Below are 20285 nucleotides of genomic sequence, written 5' to 3'. Positions count from 1 at the left end.
CCAACAACCTCAGTCAGGAGATGGAACACATGCCTTGGTACATTTTAATCACCCAGTAACACAACAGAAGAATCAGCCTGGATGCCCTTACAGAGACACATCCCTTGTACCAGAACCCCTCTGGGTTCTCCATCACTTCTTCTGCCAAACCAAAAAGCACAAGGGATAAAAAGGAAATACACCAGGAGCTGCTCCTTGCTAGAGTAGATTATGGCAGCCTGCAAGTCCAGAGGAGCACACACCAACCCTTGGTTTATCAGTAGATAATTCCATCCATACTGAACCCGACAGCATCTCCTGAAAAAACACATGAGCTTTCCCTTCATTGAAGGCAGCCCCACACAAGTGCTCCTGAGATGACAGAGAGGTTCCTGCACACCTCCTCCCTGCTCTGCTGCAGTGGCTGGTGCTAATGTTGTCACTTGTGCCTGTCTCAGAGCTGAGCCTTTGAAGTGCTGTGCTCCCAGAGATTTGTGGTAGGTAGTGACAACTTCTGTGAGAACACAGCTGTTTGATGCAGACTCCCTCCTTCCTAATCCCTGGCAGGTAATTTCTTAAAATGCCATATCTCAGACGCAACTTTAACATCGGGAGCTGCACTGTGTTCAAAAGCATCAGCACACCAGAAATGACAGAGCTGTGCTGATGAATGGGGCTCTCTTGGAGCATTGGTGGGGAGGGGAATGCTGTTAGCAGGCAGCTGGGCAGAGGCTAAGGCAAACACGCTTAGCCAGGCATCCCAAATGTATCTCTGTCCACATGCAGACCAGTTCCTGAGCTGCAAGTCACCCTCAAGGAAATACTTCTAGCCAGCAGTAATGGATGGAGTGGTAAAACTTGACATCCATTCCAGCAGGATGAGTTTCTGAGACAAGGTCTGTAGGCCTGTGAGAGTGATGCTCAACAGAGCAGCAAATAACACTCGGTGCTGACACAGTGCTTTGTCTCCCAGCGCTTCCAAAACGCCGCTGCAGCCTGCCTGGATCCTGTGGAGATAACAACTCATGCCTCTGCCTCTAGCCCTGGATGCTGCCCCAAACACCCTTTGCTGTCTCGTGTCAGGAGATGCAAGGGCAGAGCCCTCCTGCATCTGCCTGGCTGCTCATAACCTGAGCGCTACGCCAATGCCAGCAGCTCAGCCTGGGCCTTCCCCAGAAACACATCTTGCAACAGACAAAAAACCCACATCAGATCCAGCAGGATGCGGTTAATGTCGATATTTGGATCGTTAAACGAGAAAAACCGAGCGAGGACACTGAGCCCAGCAAGCAGCCAAGCTTCCCAAAGACAAAAGGCAATTTTCCTCCCATTTCAAACCCCAAAACTCGCTCGGCACCGAGACATGGATGCTGACACCCACCTCCGTCTCCATGGCATCGGGCCGCTGCCAGCGCGCGTCCTCCGTGACCCAGGAGCGGCGGGGAGCGCACCCCGCACCCTGCCCGCGGCTGTGGGTGGCTTCCCCCCGGCGGGCCCGCACCCCCCGAGCCCCTCCCGCCGCCGGTGCTGCCCAGCCCAGGGATCCAGCCGGGATGCCGGCCCGCCGAGGATGCTCGGTGCCTTTCCCAGCCCAAGGACAATGCCGAGCCTCCCATCGGTACCGAGCGGCGCATCCCCGCTGCCCGGGCTCCTCCCGCACCTTCTCCATTCATCCCTCCTTTGTTGCGGCGTGGGCCGGCCGGGCGCTGCCGTCCCTCCCGATGTCCCCCTTACCCTGGGGCTGCCCGGCGGAGCGGGGCAGGGGGCTCGGTGCCAGCGCAGGATGCCACCCCGGCCGGCAGCCGCCCTGCCACTCCCTGCGCGGCCGAGCCGAGAGCCGGAGGAGGGAGCGGGGAGCCGGGAGGAGGGAGCGGGGAGCCGGGAGGAGGGATCTGGGCGGCGGCTCGGAGCGGCGGGGGCGGAGGAGGATGCGGGGCCGCCACCGCCGCTCCCTCCGTCCCTCCCGGCTCACGGCCGGGCCCACGCGAACAAAGGGGCCGGGCCGAAATCCTGCTGGTTGCCGGGCCCTGGCGCCTCCCGAAGTCGGGTGGGAGGGTGGAAAGGCAGCGCGGAGGTTCCTCCTGCCAGCCCCGAGCGCTCTTGCCCTAAAACCCGAAATAAAGGGGAGATGGATCACCTTTCGCTCGCTGGAGCCGCCGCCTCCCTCTCCGCGGCATTGGGAAGGAGGAGCTCTCTAGGCACACCTGAATTTAGATAGTAGCGATTTTGATTGATACAAGAAGGGAAGGAAGGGCAGGAAAAGCTGGCGGTGCTTCCTGTAAAAAAGAAGAGACCCCCTAATTAGCCGGGATTTAACAGGAAGCACAGCAAAGAGAACTTGACAACTCCAAGCGATGGTGGCCGGGCTGAGGTGGTGATCATCACTTGTCCTTTATCGCTTCCTGCTGTTCCCTGCCAGAGCCATGCCTGGGGTGACATTGCACGGACATACAAAGGAGCAGGGACATAACATCATTTAGGTTGGAAAACCTCTTTGAGCTCATCGAGTACAACCATTCCCCCAGCACTGACAAGGCCACCACTAACTCATGTCCCCAGGTGTTAATTCTACACATCTGTTAAATCCCTCCAGAGATTGTGACTCCACCACTGCCCTTTTGATGAGGAAATTTTCCACGATATCAAATCCAAATCTCCCCTAGTGCTACTTGAGGCTGTTTTCTCTTTTCCTGTCCTTTATTCCCTGGGAGCAGGGCCTGACCTCCACCTGGCTGCACACTCCTGTCAAGGAGTTGTGGGATGTGAGAAGGTCCCTCCTGAACCTCCTTTTCCCCAGCTCCCTCAGCCACTCTTCGTCAGATTTGTGCTCTAGACCCTTTCCAGCTCTGCTGCCCTTCTCTGTACATGTTCTAGCACCTGTCTAGTGCCTGTGCCCTGAAACTGCATCCTGAATTTAGACAGGAGTGGAAGTGCTTTGCACAGGAGCTATAACTCTGTGTACTTTAGTACCCCACATCAAGGGGTAGCCCAGGATAATTTGCACATCAGATGCTATGCTGAAGGCCTCAGGGTACAAAGAAACAGAGGAGGCTCCCACCCAGCAGCAATCCCCAGATTTGCTGCTGTGATGCTGCTCTGTTTTGCCTGCAGGGGACCAAAAAAGCAGAGGAGAGATAGAAATGAAGGAGGTGCAGGCACCCAAGCAGAGAAGAATAGAGCTGAGGTCAACTGAGCATCATCCAGAACATGAGATTTGACAGTCCTGTCTTCAGCAAGATGATCCAGGAGGCAGCTGTAGGCATCCTCATTTTTCATCTTGCAAAGGGGAAGCCAAAGTAAGAAGTGAAATGGCTGGTCCAAGCCAAAAATAGAACCTGAAGCACCTGACTTCAACGCCTCTGCTTCAACTGCTAGTTCACTGTATTTCCCTGACATTTTCCTGCATCCAAGTTCAAGTCATTGCTTTGCAGTTCTGAATATACAAGAAATTTTGTCTCCTCTCTAATCTGTAGTTGCCTAGGGAGACAGTATGGCACCAGGAGAAGAGCTAGATGAGAAGGTGCCTATTGAATCAGGCTTGGACTCCAAGACAACTTCTCACTTCTCCATCCACCTCCCCCCCGGATTTGCCATCTCAGTCAGTCCCAATCCTTTGGTCCAAGTCTCTTTCCTTATCCAAATGGGGGTAGAGCAATAATGGAGACCTCTCTTTGTGAGACTAAAAAGAAGCATTACATGCAGACATGCATTTGGTAGGGAGGAGTGTAAATTTCAAGCTGTTCTGAAAAAAAAAAAAAACTCTTTAATATTTTTAGGTGCTTCAGGGTAGGATTTCAAATCAGGAATTGCTTAGAAGTTAAATTTCATTTTTGATCAATTGTACAATTTTATGCTTAATCTTATATACACTAATTTATTCTTAGTACAAATAACTTCCACATAAATGTTTAAATTACAGCCCATGATGACAAAGAAGGTCAGCAGGTCTGGCATTATATTTTGCCTGCCAATAATCTGTGGTACACACAGCAGGTCTGGGAGGAGAATAAAGCCCACTGGCTTCAATATGATGAAGCTAGAAAAAAGTTCACAGCTCTTACAGTCATTTCCTTAAATCCTTTTGACAAATCTGCCTCTCTGATTAAACTTTCTCAGGGGAATTTCCAGGGAGAGCAAGAAAGCTCATCCAGGGACAGAGGTCTGGCAGTGAGTTGGTTGAAGTGCCTGTAGACTTCTATTTGTGTCTTCTATCAAGTGCTCTCCTACAAAGCTGTACCCCAGCTTTTGTTGTACCTACTTGTCACAAAGCTTCAGGATGACTATAAATGTTGAAATGCCATCATCCCACAGATGCTACTACTCCCAAAAACCATTTATTTATTCCCAGGGGCTTGTGTGCAGGCAGAGAACCCTACACTGATATCCCAGACCTAGGAGAGCACAGGAGACACTAAAGTTTCAGCCTACAAAGATGTGAGGACTTGTTAATTTTACACAGGTGAGCAGAATAATGACTTTAATTAAACCATTACGTGTGGAGAGCTGGTATGTGATCTCTGACATCTCTGGGCTATCACAGTTGCCTGATAATACTCTCTACTACCCTCTTGTTTTCTGTGAGATTATATAGATCTTGTTTTGAAAAGTGGCTTCTCACAGACAGGCAAAACTGTCTCAACCTGACTGATCCATTACTGTGATTTGACAAGTATTTGCATTACCTGTTGGGATCTCTAAAAATCTTCACTGCTGTTTTCTTTTAAATTATTCTGACAGAAGCATTACACAGACAATGTAATGTAAAAACCAAGGGAATACTCATGCCTGCATCTAGGGAAAGAAAAAGAGAAATCATTTTGTGTTTTGCTGTTAGCTATAGTGTTTAAATACAGACAAAATGTTCAAGTACCATTCCATTTTATTCGCCAGCATCAGGAGCTCTCTGCAAAGAGCTGAGACACTCAACTTCTCACATACCAGTAAGTTACCCACCCTAATGCCCCAATCCCTCACTTGATCCCCAAAGGCAGCAACCTTTTAAAGATGACAGTTCACATAAAGGCCAGGTGAAGGGGCAAGACCCCAAATGCCAACAAGGGCTTCAGAATTGAATCCCTTCTTTCTTTTCCCTACTACAGGCGTAGAAATCCCTGCCTACGTACTGTGGGAACTGAGTGGTGGCAGGAGTTATATTTGAAAATATTGCATAGCTTCATTAGTGTCAACTTTCAGTAATGTGAGATTTGCAATGTCTCAAAGGTGCAGCTGCAATGACAGCGTGAGCTCTTAGTGTTCACTCAGGCTGACACTATAAAGAGCCTTCTGCATCTGGGGGCAGAAAACGAAATTCCAGCATAGGTGGGAGGAACAAGATTAAAGCAGTGATCTAAAGAAACGCTGTTTTTTTCCTTTGATTACAGAGCTGCTGAAAGACCTTATCTTGAGGATCAGTGGCTGCTTTAGGCCTTACTCATTCTAGGCCAAGACTAAAGTTCAGAAACTTCTTATAAACAGTCTTTAAATTAAAATTAAGGTCTTGCATGGCTGCAATGATTCAGCCAAGTGCAGACATGTTTTCAGGCATTTGTTATCTGACCCAGAGCCTCTAATATCTAGCAGATTCTGTTGTATCTAGATAGGTGAGAGAAACCTCTCATCTTCTGACATTTATATCCAAGCCAACTGTCTAGGCTTTCTCTATAATGAGTGCAGAGGAACAGGCACTGGGGTAGAATTCCCCTCATCCTTCTGCAGACACCTAAAATGGATTAATTGCTCTCCAATGATGCTCCCTTCCCTCCATAAATTAAAGAGATATTTAAGAACTAGCCAAATGAGATATTTAAACTTAAGTGATGAGAATCCCACTCATTTCCCTTCCAGAAACTCTCAGCACAGCTGATGGTGCTTATTTGGGTACACATAGCTCAGATGTGTGTGTTGGGTACACTCTTGTCTGAAGGCCTCACTTTGTTCTGTTTCACTGCAAGAAATGAGACTGTTGGCCAGGATTCAACATGGGCAAGATCTGGCTCCAGGAGACTTTAGGGGAGCACACGTGGCTTGTGCAGTGTGCTGGAAAGTGCTTTGTGAAAGGCTTTCTACCAGCTGACTTCTCTGAGTTCCTGTATATTTCTTAACATAAAAGGAAGTGTGGGTAGAAATATGTTGAAGGATCATGGCAGTTCTCATTAATTATGAAGATCAAGAGGAGCTCTTGCTGCTTTTTTTAGTATATTTCCTATACTGAAATTAGTGCATTAGCTGTTACTTAAACTCCAACCATCAGTATAATTTAATCATTAGCACAGTCTAGTTCCTGTTGTTCTACATTTTCAAGTAAACTACCTTGCTGCAGTAGCAATGATTCCAAGGAATGTGGGACAGCACTCCACACAAATACAAAATAGTAAGATGGATCACGCTGCATGATGGAAGAAATATGCCATTTTAACAAACACAAAGCCTGTTTCCTGCCCATGAGCCCAAAGGCAAGTGGATGTTCAGAGAAATTCAGCATCCATTAAGTGGAGGCCTTCTGAAATTCTGTCCTCTGATACCACATTTGTCCAAATTCCCTATGCAAGTTCACACTAGCAGTGGAGAACTTGGAATAGCTCTTTTATTAAGACAGTAGATTATAGTCAGACTTTTGTGTGAAGATGAAGCCCCTCTTTACAGATGAAGTAAATGAGTCAAAGAGAGAAGAAATAATATCTGTGAACACATCTGTTCATTCAGCTGAAACAGAAATAAGTTGGTCGACATTTCAGAGTCAAACATCTACAACTAAGCATGACTGAAAAAAAGTAATACAGGAGGATCAGAGCACGGAGAGACCGAAGAGAGATTTGGCAGTAACGAGCATAACATCTTATTCATGGGAGGCAGGGAACAGCACAGCAAAGAAACAGAGGTTAAGTAGTGAACAAACCATTACAGCACAGTACCATGTATTTATTTTCCCTGTTATTGCCCTAAATCTCTTTAGTCTTGATTTAGACAAGCAACTATTGAGCAGCCTTAAATTTAGGGAGTTAGTTCAGGTGGAGGAGAAACTGGATTGCAAGGCTAATAAATAAAGGCTGACCTGCACAGGAATATCCTGTCACAGCTCCTTTGAAAGAGGCTGCCTGGAGCCCTGGGGCCAGCTCTACCTGTGCAGTGCCAGCTCGTGCAGCACCTGGGTTTTGCTGGACTTTGACCCCATAAACCAGAATACGCTTTCACCCAGTAACATAGGACTGTGTCCTTTCATATCCTCCCAGACTAAAGAAAGGTTCACAAAACATTTTCTCCTCAGACAATCAACTGCATATTTTGGTATTTGGCTCTAGACTTACTAGACCAAGTCATCATTTCAATCCAAAATTTATATGCAGCCACTAGAACAAACCTTAAGATTACAAGTCCTGTTTTTGTCCTCATCTAGGCAAAACCACAGCAAACATTTGGAGTAAAAAAAATCACCTGTGCACACAGAGATCTGAAGATAATAACTCCGTTTTTATTTTTTGTTAATTTTTTCTCACGTTTTCTATCATGAGCACTTTAAATCAGACCCAACCCTTACCTTAACCTTTTGCTAAATTCATCCTTTTTGCTTTAGGAACTTCATGGCTTGGAATACAGCACCTCTTCCTTCTGATAGTTCTAAATCCATGCTCTGCAGACTTGAATGAATCCAGAGTTCCATGGCCTGTTAAATCCTGGACTGCTGATAAACAACAACACTATTGCATTTCCATCTGTGACACATACAGAATGAATGCAGATGAATGTCAAGATTTATTCTGTTGCATTCAGCCAAACAAGGTCTCTGATCAAGTTTTGCCCAGCCTTTAAGAGACTAGATACAGCTGAAATGGGTTGCATAATGTCATGCACTACCAATTAGGGGCAGTCAGTGGACAATGTTCCCAGACTGCTAATGCAAGGAATGAGCACAAGAAAGTACAAGTGCTGGATGTACTCTGGCAGTATTGTGCTGTATCGTGGTGTCTGACCAAAAATCAAGTAATACTGTAACATTAAAAAGTAGAATCCACTTTATATCAAATTTGTTGCAAATTTCTTTTGAAGTTTCTGATAAACATAAATCAATCCAGACCACATTCCTATTTTTATGGGAAACAGAGACCAAGCGTTACATTTGAAAACACAGAGAGAATGGCACACTGGTAAAAGAATGGATGAACCCAGATTTCAAACTCTTAGATTGTACCATTCATTAGAGCCCCCAAATCACTCCTCTGGTTCTGCACCAGCTTGGGCTGAGTCTTCAAAAAAGCTCACAGAGCCATTAGGTTCCTTCTTCTTCATTAAGATCCTTGTCCTTACAGAAGGGAGCCTCAGCAAGCACTTGCTCTGCAGGATGCTCTTTCCAAGATCTGCATTTGGCAGTAAGTCATGCACAGAGTCACTTTCTCATCTTCCTCAGTGAAAAGGTGAAGGTTGTGTCCTTCCTGGAGGCAAACAGAACCCTGCTACAGTCGCTAATGGTGACATAAGATCATGACACAGAGAAGAAAAGGTGATGCTCCATACCAGCCCCAGCTGCAACTACAAACAGAGAAGTGATCCCAGGGAGGCTGCACAAGAAGAAAAGCATGGCGAGCACAAAAGATCATTCCCCTCTCCTACACTTTCAGCTTCATCAACCATGTTAAGAGCCAACAGCTGCACTTTGGCATCTAGGAAAAATGTATGTGTGGAGAATTTACCTGGTTTTGCAGACAAAACAGGAATTCTAGAAGGAAGTCAATTCTCTTGGACGTCATGGGTGACCTGTGCAGCTTTAACCCAGGTGTCCATACTCCCTCTACTGACTAAAGCTGTAATCACGCAGCTGGACTTGGGCTGGACACTCGTTGCTCTCTATTATGTTCTGAAAGAATAAAAAGAAAGGAAATTTCAGTCACATTTTCAGTCTTAAGCATACAAAGGGCAGAAGAGTAGGACTGGCTAGTCACTGCTGCTGCATCCTTTTCTTGTAACCTAATGTAAATGCCTCAACACATGCACAAAAATCATTAATAAAGCTTCTCTGGCTTAAAACGGCACTTAAAACCCATTCTTTTAAATATTTACAGATGCTTATAGAAAAGAATTGTAAATATATGCAACTTTAGAGTCTCCCAGTAGCAAGAGGCTGAACTTGATCTTTCCAGCTGCTCTGTCACCATGACCTGGGCCTTGTCTCACTTCCCAGCACTATGAATTTCCTAACTGCAGATGTTGGTGACATGCTGCTTAAAATTCTGTGTGGCAGCATGAAAAAAAAAAAGCTTTAAAGATACTTAATGAAAATGTAAAAAGCAATGAGATGCTGCAAATGAAAGGGCTCAGGTAACAGTGGGCAGGTGTCATGTGTTTACCCAAAGTGTGCTGGTGAGCTGCTGTTGCTCTGCAGCTCTTGGAAATGCACAAGAGTAAGGATGAGGCAATGGGTGGGGAAATGAACAGGAACATGGCTGTGTGCTGGTGAAAAGAAAATGTGGGACCTCAGCCATAACACTTAGCAAGAAATTTTAAAGGGTACCCATAAAATGAACTCAGCACAACTGTAACCCCAGGGCCATTGCATGGATAAACACATAAAGAATGGACAGGGCTTGAGATGCTAAAAGATACAAGGACAAGTTGATACCTGAGTGTACTGACAGCATCATCCCATTTTGCTCTAGAGCTCAAGCACAGCAGCTCTGCAGGAATCAGGGTCCCTGTCAGTCTTGGGTTCAGACATGTCAGGCCCAGGAAACCTCCTAATACAGTGATGCCCTATTTCATGAAGCTCCAGCCCAGCCTCCCTCCTAACAGCCCCATCATTACTTTCACTCCCACTATTTGCCCTAGCTCTGCTCTCTGCTTTCAGCCCTAGTGACCACAAGATAGAATGGTTGGTAGCCTGAGAATTGATTCCACTCTCTCCAGCGTGGCTGTGTGAAAGGGAGAGAGTGCAGAGAGGGCACTGCAGACTCCACACGTACCTGGCAGCGAGGTCCTCTGAGCTCTGTGACCTACCTGTGGCTGGGAAAGAGCTGAAGCTTTAACAGCAGCAGTGGAGGCAGCGATGGACAGCCCAAGGAGATCTGCACTTCTCTTAATACTGCAATTTAAGGTCTTGGCCTTCTAGAGCTGCAGGACAACATGCATGAGTGTTAGCCCAAACAGTAACAGTAAGCTGAACTCACAGATTTAACCCAATAGCAAAACAACCTTGAACACTGAAGAGGATCACTCCCATTGCTGAATAAACCATTAGCAAAAAGCCTTTCTCTGTGCTCTATACTGATTACAAGTACTTAGTAAGCTTTTCTGTACATCTTTTGGGGTGTGAGGGAGAAAGGTCTGAAAGAATAATCTTAAATTCAGGAGTATTCTCCTTTCAGGATAACACAGTACATCTGCATACACGTGTATTTAGGCATTGCTGATGGCACATCAAAAGTTCTGCTATTTCAGCATTGAATTTGGAATTCATTTAACTCTGGATGTATCCTGTGATCTCAACTGTTGGGCTACAATAAGAACGATTTGGATTTTGGGACATTATGGGTTTTAAAACTAAGCTCACATTTGCCTGTTCACCTGCCACATATCCCTACCAACACTGTGCCTTCAATAAATATTTGTTTTGTGTTTGATAAACCACTGTGAGAAGCTCCTGGCTACGCTGGGGCTGCAGCTCTGTAGGAGACTATGCTCAAAACCACTTCACTTCAACTGTTAGCAGAAACATATCACAAAATCTGTCATCAGGCTCTCTGCAACAATTCTTATTATTCGCCTTTCTTATTGTCCTTTGAGTGCTTATCACCAGCAATTCTACACATAGAGTGGTAGAATTAATGCTAGCCAGGAAAATATCTTATCTAGAAGCTGGTACTTCCTGAGAGCAGAACTACTGTTTAATTTGGCAGGAAATCAAAGCATATCCAGGGTGCTGCACTGACAGGCTGCTATGACCAACAGTATTTCACTGTCTCTTGTTGGGTTCTGATGAGCACTGCAGAAAATTAAATCTAAAAACAAGAGTAAAAGAGTGAGATTGAGCATTACAGGAACAGTCTGAACACCAAAAAAAAAAAAAAAAAAGCCAACTCTCATCCTCATATGCCATATAATTGTTTTTACAATTGTCTTTTTATAATTTTATAATTGTCTTTACCTCCAACAGAGGTGGTTAATCCACTGTTGATGTTCACCCAGCCAGGCAAGTGAAGGGTGCAGAACACTTCCAATTTTACCCTAACATAACAGTTATCTTACAACCATTAGGAGCCACTACAGCTGTTATTAATATATTAATATTATATTAATGATATATTAATTACATCACTGTCAGGCCATAGACAGAACCAGTTTTACAGGCTGAAGGCAAATGCTCATATGTCAGCCTCAAAATACCAATAAGAGGCACTGACAGTAACACTGGAATACAAATGTTGTGATGAGTAAGAGGAAGTTTCTCCCTCAGGAGCGTCACTGCTCACACTGAGCTGCAAATATGGTCAGTTCTGAGTTCCTGCCTCACACCAATCTTAAATTAGAAACACTTCCCAAGGAAACAGGGCTCAGACTGAAGGACAGATGCTCTGTGCACTGAGCTAACACAAATGTCATTAATTATGTGGAGCATAAACAGAGCTGAAAGATGTACCAAGGCCCCAGTAACTACTGAGGCTGAAAATGAGTACTAATTTTTAAAATGAAAAAAAAAAAAAAAAGAGTCTTGACTTAGGTGGAAGAGCAACCTTTATTTAACCTGGAAAAAAAAAAAACCCATTTAAAATCATAGAATCTCAGAATGGTTTGGGTTGGAAAGTATCTTAAAAGCTTTTTCATGCCACCCCCTGCCATGGGGACACTTTCCTGTAGTCAAGATTGCTCCAATCCCATCCGACCTGCCCTTGAACACTTCCAGAACAGGGCAGCCAGAGCTTCCCTGGACAACCTGTATATATTATATGTGTTCAATAAATAGAGCCAGAATCATCCCCCCCCTCTATACCGTCTATAACGAAACTGCTTATAGTATTTTGCAATGCATCTTCTATTGTTTTCATTTTATGGGGGGGGGGGGGAAGGGAATAGAAGTAGATAAAAGAAGTTTTAAAAAATAACAAAGTGGTTTCTTTAACGCGTTATTGTTGCTATTATCTTAACACGCAGAATGGTAGGAAGCCCACCGAGTCGAAAGAGACGAGTCCAAGGCCACCCAGCCGAGCTGCGAGCGGCCTCCCCTCACTAAACAGTCCTTCCCCGGCACAGCCCAGCCCAGCCTGGGCCTGGCCTGCCGCCTCCCCGCCTCACGGATCATCCACAGGAGCCGGTGCCCGGCTGCAGAGCGCAACCCCCGGCTGCCTCCGCCCCGCCAAAGGCGGGCCCGCAACGCGGCCCTCCCTCCCCTCACGGCGGCGGCGACGGGGAGACGGGAGCACCAGCTGCGCCGCCATGGAGGTGGATGTGGCGGAGGACGAGAAGGCCGGGCCGTCAGCAGGCGAGAAGCGGGGAGCCACCGACCCCGCGGGGGCCGCGCCCGGCGGCAGCGGCCACTACGAGCTGCCCTGGTGAGCAGGGGCAGTGGGCGAGGCAGCGCGGCCGCCCTGAGCCGCCATGACTCCATGAGGAGCGGGGCGCGCGGTGATTGGTGCAGAGTGGGGAGGGAGGCGGGACTATGTGCGGCACAGCCAATGAGGTGAGGGCGGGGCGCTGCTGGCGGGAAGGCGGGGGTCGTGGCGGCTGAGGGGATCGTGGCGGCTGAGGGGATCGTGGCGGCTGAGGGGATCGTGGCGGCCGGCCACGGCCACGGCCACACTCGGGTGTTCACGGCTCTCCCCCGATGTCCGCCGGGGTGCAGGAGCTCAGTCTGGCTCGGAACCGGGGCTGCCCGCGCCCTGTGCCCTGCCCCGTCTGTTGGCGGGGCTGGGAAGGCAGGAATCACAGAATGGTTTGGGTTGGAAGTGACCTTAAAGCCCATCTCGTTACAGCCTCCTGCCATGGGCAGGGACACCTTCCACTAGGCCAGGTTGCTCCAAGCACCCTCCAGCCAGGCCTTGGACACTTCCAGAAATCAATAGTGAAGAAAACCCCATTGTTTTCCTTTGTAACACAGAGAGAGTCAGCCCTGCGCTGTGTTGACCATGGGACACACAGGGTGGCTTCTCCCCTCAGGCTGAGGCACGGAATTCCTGTTTGAGTTGAGAAGTTTTTCCCTCCTTTTGCTTTATTTATACCAATGGAAATAAAACCCTTCAGGGTGGTACAGCCCTGGCACAGGTTGCCCAGAGAAGCTGTAGCTGCCCCATCCCTGGAAGTGTTTGAGGACAGGTTGGACCTGGAGCTACCTGGTCCAGTGGAAGGTGTCCCTGCCCATGGCAAGGACAAATACGATGGCTTTTAAGGTCCTTTCCAAGCCAAACCATTCTGGGATTCTCTGAGACAATGATTAATGTTGTGGAATGCTGTGCTAAGCAGTGATGGACACCCTGCAGCACCTGCACTGAAGACATGTCCAGCCAGCTTTGTCCCTTAAAGTAATCCTCCTTGTCCATCACTCTAAAACACTATTAAAGTGTTATTAGATGCAGTGAAATGTGTGGAGTTTTACTTTTACAGGGTGGAAAAATACAGACCCGTGAAACTGTCCGAAATAGTTGGAAATGAAGATACTGTGAGCAGGTTGGAGGTGTGTAGCTGTCCCTGTATCTTTTTGCAGGTTATTGCAAAAAACATAGATCTTCTGCATAGATCCACAGGCTAGTAAAAACACTATTGTATTTTTACGTCTGTACTTGAGTATGTGGAAGAAAGCTTCCTGATTTACTTTAAAAATTACAGGTTTTACATGATATTTGAGTAGTGTGTAAGGAAATATGCCTTCTTCAATTGGGATGTTTAAACTGATCATTTGATACAGTTTAGAGAATTTGTAGCTGTTATAATAATACTGTTTCAATTAATAAATATGATTTGTATAACAACAGAAAAAAATATAATGGGTTGTTTTGAAAATAAATGTTTGCCATATCAATTCTTCCCTGAAAATGTCCAAGTTGATGTTGGATGCAGCTTGGAGTAACCTGGTGTAGTTGAAGGTGTCCCTGCCATGGCAGGGGGTTGGAATGAAATGGGCTTTAAGGTCCCTTCCAATTCTAACTATTCCAGGATTCTATAATCCTATGACAAATTAATCTGTGAACACAGTATTTGTTAACAAAGATTATACTAGCAAGTATATAATTAAAACAGATGCAAAGGAAAGGCAAGAGTACTAAAGACCTGTGGAATTAAGTGCTTTTAAATATTTCCATATTATTCTAGGGGCTGATTTCTAACAGTTCAATTGAGAAAAAACAAACATACGAAAGCAGCAAGGTTCAAAAAATGAAAATAGGAGGGGAAAAAAAAGAAGCTTGTTTCTCATGATTAAAATAGAACATAATTGAAACTATTTGTTCATGTTATTTTCTTATATAATTTCTTATTATCATTCTTTTTTAGGTCTTTGCAAAAGAGGGGAATGTACCAAATATTATAATTGCTGTGAGTATTGCTGTGTTGTGCTGTATTTCAGTGCTGGTCCTGGCTTTGAAATCTAGCCAGGGTGGCCTCCCAGTACAGATCAGCTTTGTGCCTGAGTGTACTGGTGAGGGAGATGTTGGTTGTGTGGTCTTGGAGCAATGTTCTTGGCAGAATACACAGGGAAACAAGTTTAAATCTACCTCAGTGCCTGCTGAAACACATCCTGTGCTTGGCCCTGCAGCATATCTCCTCTGTTAGAGCAGGATCCTGAGCTCAGGCACAGCTTCCAGGCTGATGTTTTCTCTGTAGTTCCTCTGTTGCAGTCTTTTTTCATGACTGAGGAGATTTGTAGAGAGCACAGTTCAGAAAATTGCATTAAACTTACCAGCATTTGTTGCATTGTCACATTTTTAGGGCCCTCCAGGAACAGGTAAAACCACCAGTATCCTGTGTTTGGCTCGTGCTCTGCTTGGTCCTGCATTAAAGGATGCTGTTCTGGAGCTGAATGCCTCAAATGACAGGTGAGAATGAATAAACCTTACCAAATTTTTAATGAAGAAACAAGTTTCCTTTAAACCCAGGCCAGTTTGATAGGCTTAATGCTATAGTAAAGCTTAATCTTAAATGCTTCTGCCTTTGTTTATTTATTACCCTTTCCTTGTGCCAAACCTAAGTCATTTTGTGGTGGTACTGCAAGTAAGGTTATTGGCTTTGTGTATATTTATATTGCTACTGTTAAATTATTTTCTTCAAAACCCCCAAAACCAAGGATTGTTGGTGTTTGAGTCCAAATCAGCTGGACAGTCTGGTTTAAAGCATGGTTCCACAGCAGCTGTGTTGAAACAGCTGAAGGGACAGGAACAATCAAACAAGCAGTAGAACCAGGAGCACTTAAGCTGCTGTGGCTGCTGACAAAAAAAAAAATCTCTTTTGTATTTTCACCCAACTTACCATGAATCAATTGAATTATCGTTCCAGAGGCATTGATGTTGTAAGAAACAAAATCAAAATGTTTGCCCAGCAAAAGGTCACACTTCCAAAAGGTCGGCATAAAATAATCATCCTTGATGAAGCAGACAGGTATGTTCTTTTTTTTCTTGACCTCAGCTACTGTGTGAAATGTGCTGCATCTCTCCTGTCTGTAGAGCTCTTGGACAGTATTGAGTGTTTCTATCAAGCTGTTCAAAATAATTTGTTAGGATATGAATATGGATTGAACAGTGATCTTATGAGAGTACTCACAGCAGGAAGAGATCATTGCTTCAAAATAGATGCTGAATATTGACGTGGAATGCTCTGGATATGAAACAGAGCAGTTTACTGGAAAGATGCCCCATTCCTGGAAATGTCCAGGGGGTTGGAACTGGATGAACTTTAAGGTCCCTTCTAACCCAAACCATTTTGTGATTCTGTGATTCCTTCTCTTTGGAAAGAGTTTGGCTCAAAATTAGAGAATTTTGCTGGGTGAAAATGAGACATTCTCCTCCTCCATATTCTTAGCAGTGTTCTTCAGATTAATGATTTCATTTTGCACGTCATGGATGTCATTTTGCATGTTATGGAGGTCTCAGTGACTACTCAGTGGTTTGTTCACGTGACTAGAAAAAGCTGCTTAGTTTTTCAAACCAGAATATTACAAAGCTTAATATCAGTGAACTCTGAAGCTTGTATGAAAATAGTTCTTAAGCTGCACCTATGAGTGGGTGAAGGGAAAAACCTCTCCTAACTCCTTGTTTCCCTTAGCATGACAGATGGAGCACAGCAAGCATTGAGAAGAACAATGGAAATTTATTCCAAAACAACACGCTTCGCACTGGCATGCAATGCCTCTGACAAAATCATAGGTAAGTGCTGCTGCTTCCTGGGTGTTGATGTCATGTTCTCCATACTCTTGGCTAACTTCCAAGGCAGTTTCCAGAAATACCTTGATCCAGCTTGTTGCAAGAAAGCTTAGTGTACTTCTGAAAAATCAAGCCACCTGTACTTCAGCTGATAAAAAGAGTTTATTTGTGTAGTCAGGGAGCCCTCTGAGAGCCATTTTTGATGGATAGTGCTGTATGTGACTGCAGAAGCGGATTTCTCATGCTTTGGGCTAAATCTGCATCCAACTCTGCTACAGTTTAGGATGTTTGATACATTATTTACTGGGTATTGAACACTTTTTGTCTTTTCTGAATCCTAATCTTAAGTTTACCTATAGGTGAACACATTGCAGACTTCTCTTGAAAAAATAACATGATAAACATCTATATTCAGAAATCCAGGAGAACGGAGGAAGCTGAGCTTTGTATATGTTTCCACATATCTGGGATATGTGCTACTTCAGTAGCAAATTTGGGCTCAAAGGAAAGACTGTATCAATTGTATGTGCTTAAGGAGAGGCTGAGCTCAGCTTAGAGCTTACATGTCCTTTTTCTTTAAAAGACATAAGAATTGTTGGAAGCTGAAATGAAGACATGTGTTTGGTTGTGGGGTTTTTTGAGAAAAAGAGAGAGAAGCTAATTACACATCTCTGTCCTCAGAACCTATTCAGTCTCGCTGTGCAGTGCTGCGTTACACCAAGCTGACAGATGCACAAATACTTGCCAGGCTACTGAAAATTGTTGAGAAAGAGGATGTGCCATATACAGATGATGGACTAGAAGCCATTATTTTCACAGCCCAAGGTGATATGAGACAGGTAAAAGGAGAAAGACAATGAAACAAAGGCTTCTATTTAAAGCAAAAAACTTCTGAATTGCAGCTCTCAAGGATTTCTCTCTGGAGATGTAAAGCAAAGGAGGATTTAACTTGTGGCCCATGAGTAACTTAACTGTTTGGTTTTGTGAGGGTTTAAAATTCTCCATCAAAGTGAGTTGGTGGGAAGTGGATACCAAATTTGTGGGAGGAAATAAAGTCAGCATAAATTTGTGATTTTCTTTCTGTTGTTTAATGGCAGACTGCTTATTTGGCCTCATTTCCCAAAGTGCATTTCATCCTGAAGAGGGGAGTGAGAAGTAGAACACTTCAGAAAATAAGGTCTTATTTTTTTCTTTCACAGGCATTGAACAACTTACAGTCCACATACTCTGGATTTGGCTTTATAAACAGTGAGAATGTCTTTAAGGTCAGTAACAGCTGAGGACAGTTTTGTCAGAAGTTTAGCACTATGGCTGTGTGAGATTCCACTGCTCACATAAGCCTTTCTGCTGGTTTGCAGACAGCCCTGTGTATGTAGCAGTTAGAGTAGCCCATGTGCCTTCTGAAGAAGACATCCCTAATGGCACATGCGAGAGATGTGAGACCTTTGCAGCTCTCTCAAAGCACACAAACCCAATAACTGCTGGGAGATTTCAGTGATAACTTGGGAATCTATTACTTGGGTGTTCTCATTTCATGCTGTTGAGTCTGCCATGACACGCTATCTGAAAAGTCAGATTAGTTAAAATTTAGACTGTATTATGGAATATTTCTGATTTGGTCCTTCATAAAAGCTTGGTGAAAATACCAGAAGTTTAATGCAAAGTCTTCTGATATTTTAAGTGTAATATTTCTCTTGGATACAGGTATGTGACGAGCCTCATCCTCTGCTAGTGAAGGAAATGATACAACACTGCATAAATGCAAATATTGATGAAGCATACAAGGTTGGTTTTCATGTCTTGTGTCAGTATTGACAGGTATTATTTCTCTACAAAATTTACATTGTGTGTTGTTAAGATAAGGGCAATACCATGTAGATGAGTTGATCAACTAAATCCCTTTGGGGCAGGAGTTTGTTCAGTAAACTGACAAGCAAAAAAAAGAAGTTATAATGAAATTAATTGATAGATGCTTGAGGTTAAATCAGCTAATAAATAGTACCTACAATTTCAGCAATTGTAATTAAATTAAAATACAGCTGTTCCAAAAGTGAATCTCCTTGACTCACCTGGCAGATAAATGGGGGATTATTCTTGCCTGCACAGATTCTTGCCCACCTGTGGCGCCTTGGATACTCTCCAGAAGATATCATTGGCAATATCTTCCGTGTGTGTAAGACCTTTCAAATGCCAGAATATCTGAAACTGGAGTTTATCAAGGTTAGTACTAACTCAGCTCCTGATGGGACCTTTTGAAGAGGATGTGATCAGGGGAAGCCTCAGGGGTTTCCATTTAAAATTTGTTGTATATTAGCACAAAGAAAGTGCTTCTTGACTCATTGCTGCTTTCTTTCCCACTGCACCATTGGTTTGTCAGTGAGAAGTCACTTGAAGTTTAGCATCTCAACACCCACAGAAGTGCCAAAAGTCACTTTAGTGATCAGCACAAATTAAAAGCAGAAGTCATGCTGAATTTATTAGTTATAGCAAAGCCTCAAATAACTCCTTGAAAATGTTTTTCAAGTCCATACTTGATTCTAGTCCAAGAGATAGTAAAATATTAAATTAAATTAACAGAGAGTTGACAAACAGTAAGCTGGTGATCCAGAATCACTCTTCCTATTTGAAACCTATCCTCATATGCAGGCACCTTGCTTCTTATAAAGAAAGTGAGGGAATAGGCTTTGATTTTAAAAACACGGCATTTTAGTTGGTTTATAGGAGTAGCTACATCTCTGAGGTACGAGTGACTCAAAGCTGGTCTTTTAGCAGTAAGGGATATGTTCTGTTTAGTCATTCATAAAATATACAGACTGGGAGAGTAAACAGAACATTTGACAATGTCTCTGTCACCAGGAAATTGGGTACACTCACATGAAGATAGCAGAAGGTGTGAATTCCCTTTTACAAATGGCTGGGCTGCTGGCCCGGCTGTGCCAGAAGACTGCAGCCCCTGCAGCCAGTTAGGCACCTCCTCAAGCCTGCTGGGAGGAAACCAGGTTTTGTTGCAAAAATGTTTCATACTTTTTTATTTAGACCAATAAAGCTCTAAAATTTACTTTAATCCACGAAATTGTATGTGTTTTATAACCAGAATAGAAGAGAGGACTGTGACAACCCAGAGCAATTAAGGTCTGTCCTTAAGTGTACTCAGCAAAACTGCTTTTGTCCATGGTATTGAGGTCTAGGCAGGAGATACAAAAATGGAATCCTGTTGTTAGGGATTACACTTCAAGCCTGGTCATGAGTGATCTTACCAAGATGGAAATTTTTTTGCACAAAATACAGCATTTACTGAAGTTAAAATTGAGGCACATTGAGCAAGTGCCACTTTGCTCTGTGGGTAGGGAAGGTATTTCCACCAAACATACAGGAGAAATATTGTACATTTCTTAATGGTGCCACTATATTTTGGATATTCCTTTTGTAATGTTTAAAAAACTTTACTAAATTCTGGGATGCTCTGCATTTAAGTTCCCTTTACTGTCCCTGCTTGTCCAGGTTAGGTTATGGCAGTTTTCAGCCTGCCAAATGAACTGGGGGATGTGCCTGTCCACAGTGGTGGTGCCAGGGGAAAGGTGAGGAATATGGAGAGTCATGGTTCCTGTTCCTACCTGGTTTCAAAGAGTTTCTTCTCATCTCTATTCAGTAGCTGCATTTCACAGCTCCAGTTTGGAGCAGACTCTCCTCTGGGCTAATCCTTTCTAGCTCTGCGGGGACATAATCACACTCACTTTTCCTAAGAGGAGGACTAGAATTGATCCCAGAAGCCACCAGCACCTCCTGCTCTCCAAAGGCATTTGCTTCCCCCTCTGAGTGCAGAGCTGCTGCTGTCCAGCACTTAGCACAGACTCCCCAGCTCCATTTTCAGAGCTGCACCAGCCAGAACCACTTTTCTGAAGCATCTTAAATTGAAAACAGGAAGTGAATTTCTCACTTGACTACCTACCTAATGTGAAGAGAGAGAGGTGGACCCAG

At 44.5% G+C, this 20285-nt stretch overlaps 2 protein-coding genes across 7 annotated transcripts in view; one reads left to right on the top strand and one right to left on the bottom strand.

Annotated features, from left to right (window-relative positions):
- CLIP2 (CAP-Gly domain containing linker protein 2) overlaps window positions 1-12158 on the bottom strand; it is a 70364-nt gene extending 58206 nt beyond the window's left edge. For 2 of the 6 annotated variants that reach the window (XM_088066179.1, XM_014255062.2), the window contains exon 1: window positions 1640-1797. The gene's annotated coding sequence lies outside the window, so the exon portion shown is untranslated. Of the gene's footprint in view, window positions 1-1639; window positions 1798-2116; window positions 2256-4237; window positions 4368-7513; window positions 8406-8663; window positions 8828-9963; window positions 10078-12131 lie in introns of those variants that run through there. The other 4 variants (XM_088066180.1, XM_088066181.1, XM_088066182.1 and 1 more) reach the window with 4 other exon arrangements.
- Window positions 12159-12340: 182 nt separating this feature from the next.
- Window positions 12341-19371, top strand: RFC2 (replication factor C subunit 2). Its single transcript, XM_005525876.2, has 11 exons — window positions 12341-12512; window positions 13561-13630; window positions 14446-14487; window positions 14881-14987; window positions 15445-15546; window positions 16210-16310; window positions 16989-17146; window positions 17507-17572; window positions 18012-18092; window positions 18414-18527; window positions 19164-19371. Exons 1-11 carry the CDS (start codon window positions 12397-12399, stop codon window positions 19272-19274), a joined length of 1068 nt encoding a protein of 355 aa, XP_005525933.2. The 5' UTR covers window positions 12341-12396; the 3' UTR covers window positions 19275-19371.
- Window positions 19372-20285: the final 914 nt, after the last annotated feature.

The sequence above is a fragment of the Pseudopodoces humilis genome, chromosome 23 (assembly GCF_049639895.1).
Source record: "Pseudopodoces humilis isolate 2021_Gansu_Grassland_sample_001 chromosome 23, ASM4963989v1, whole genome shotgun sequence".
NCBI lineage: Eukaryota > Metazoa > Chordata > Aves > Passeriformes > Paridae > Pseudopodoces > Pseudopodoces humilis.
This window is presented reverse-complemented; position numbering and strand designations above follow the sequence as displayed.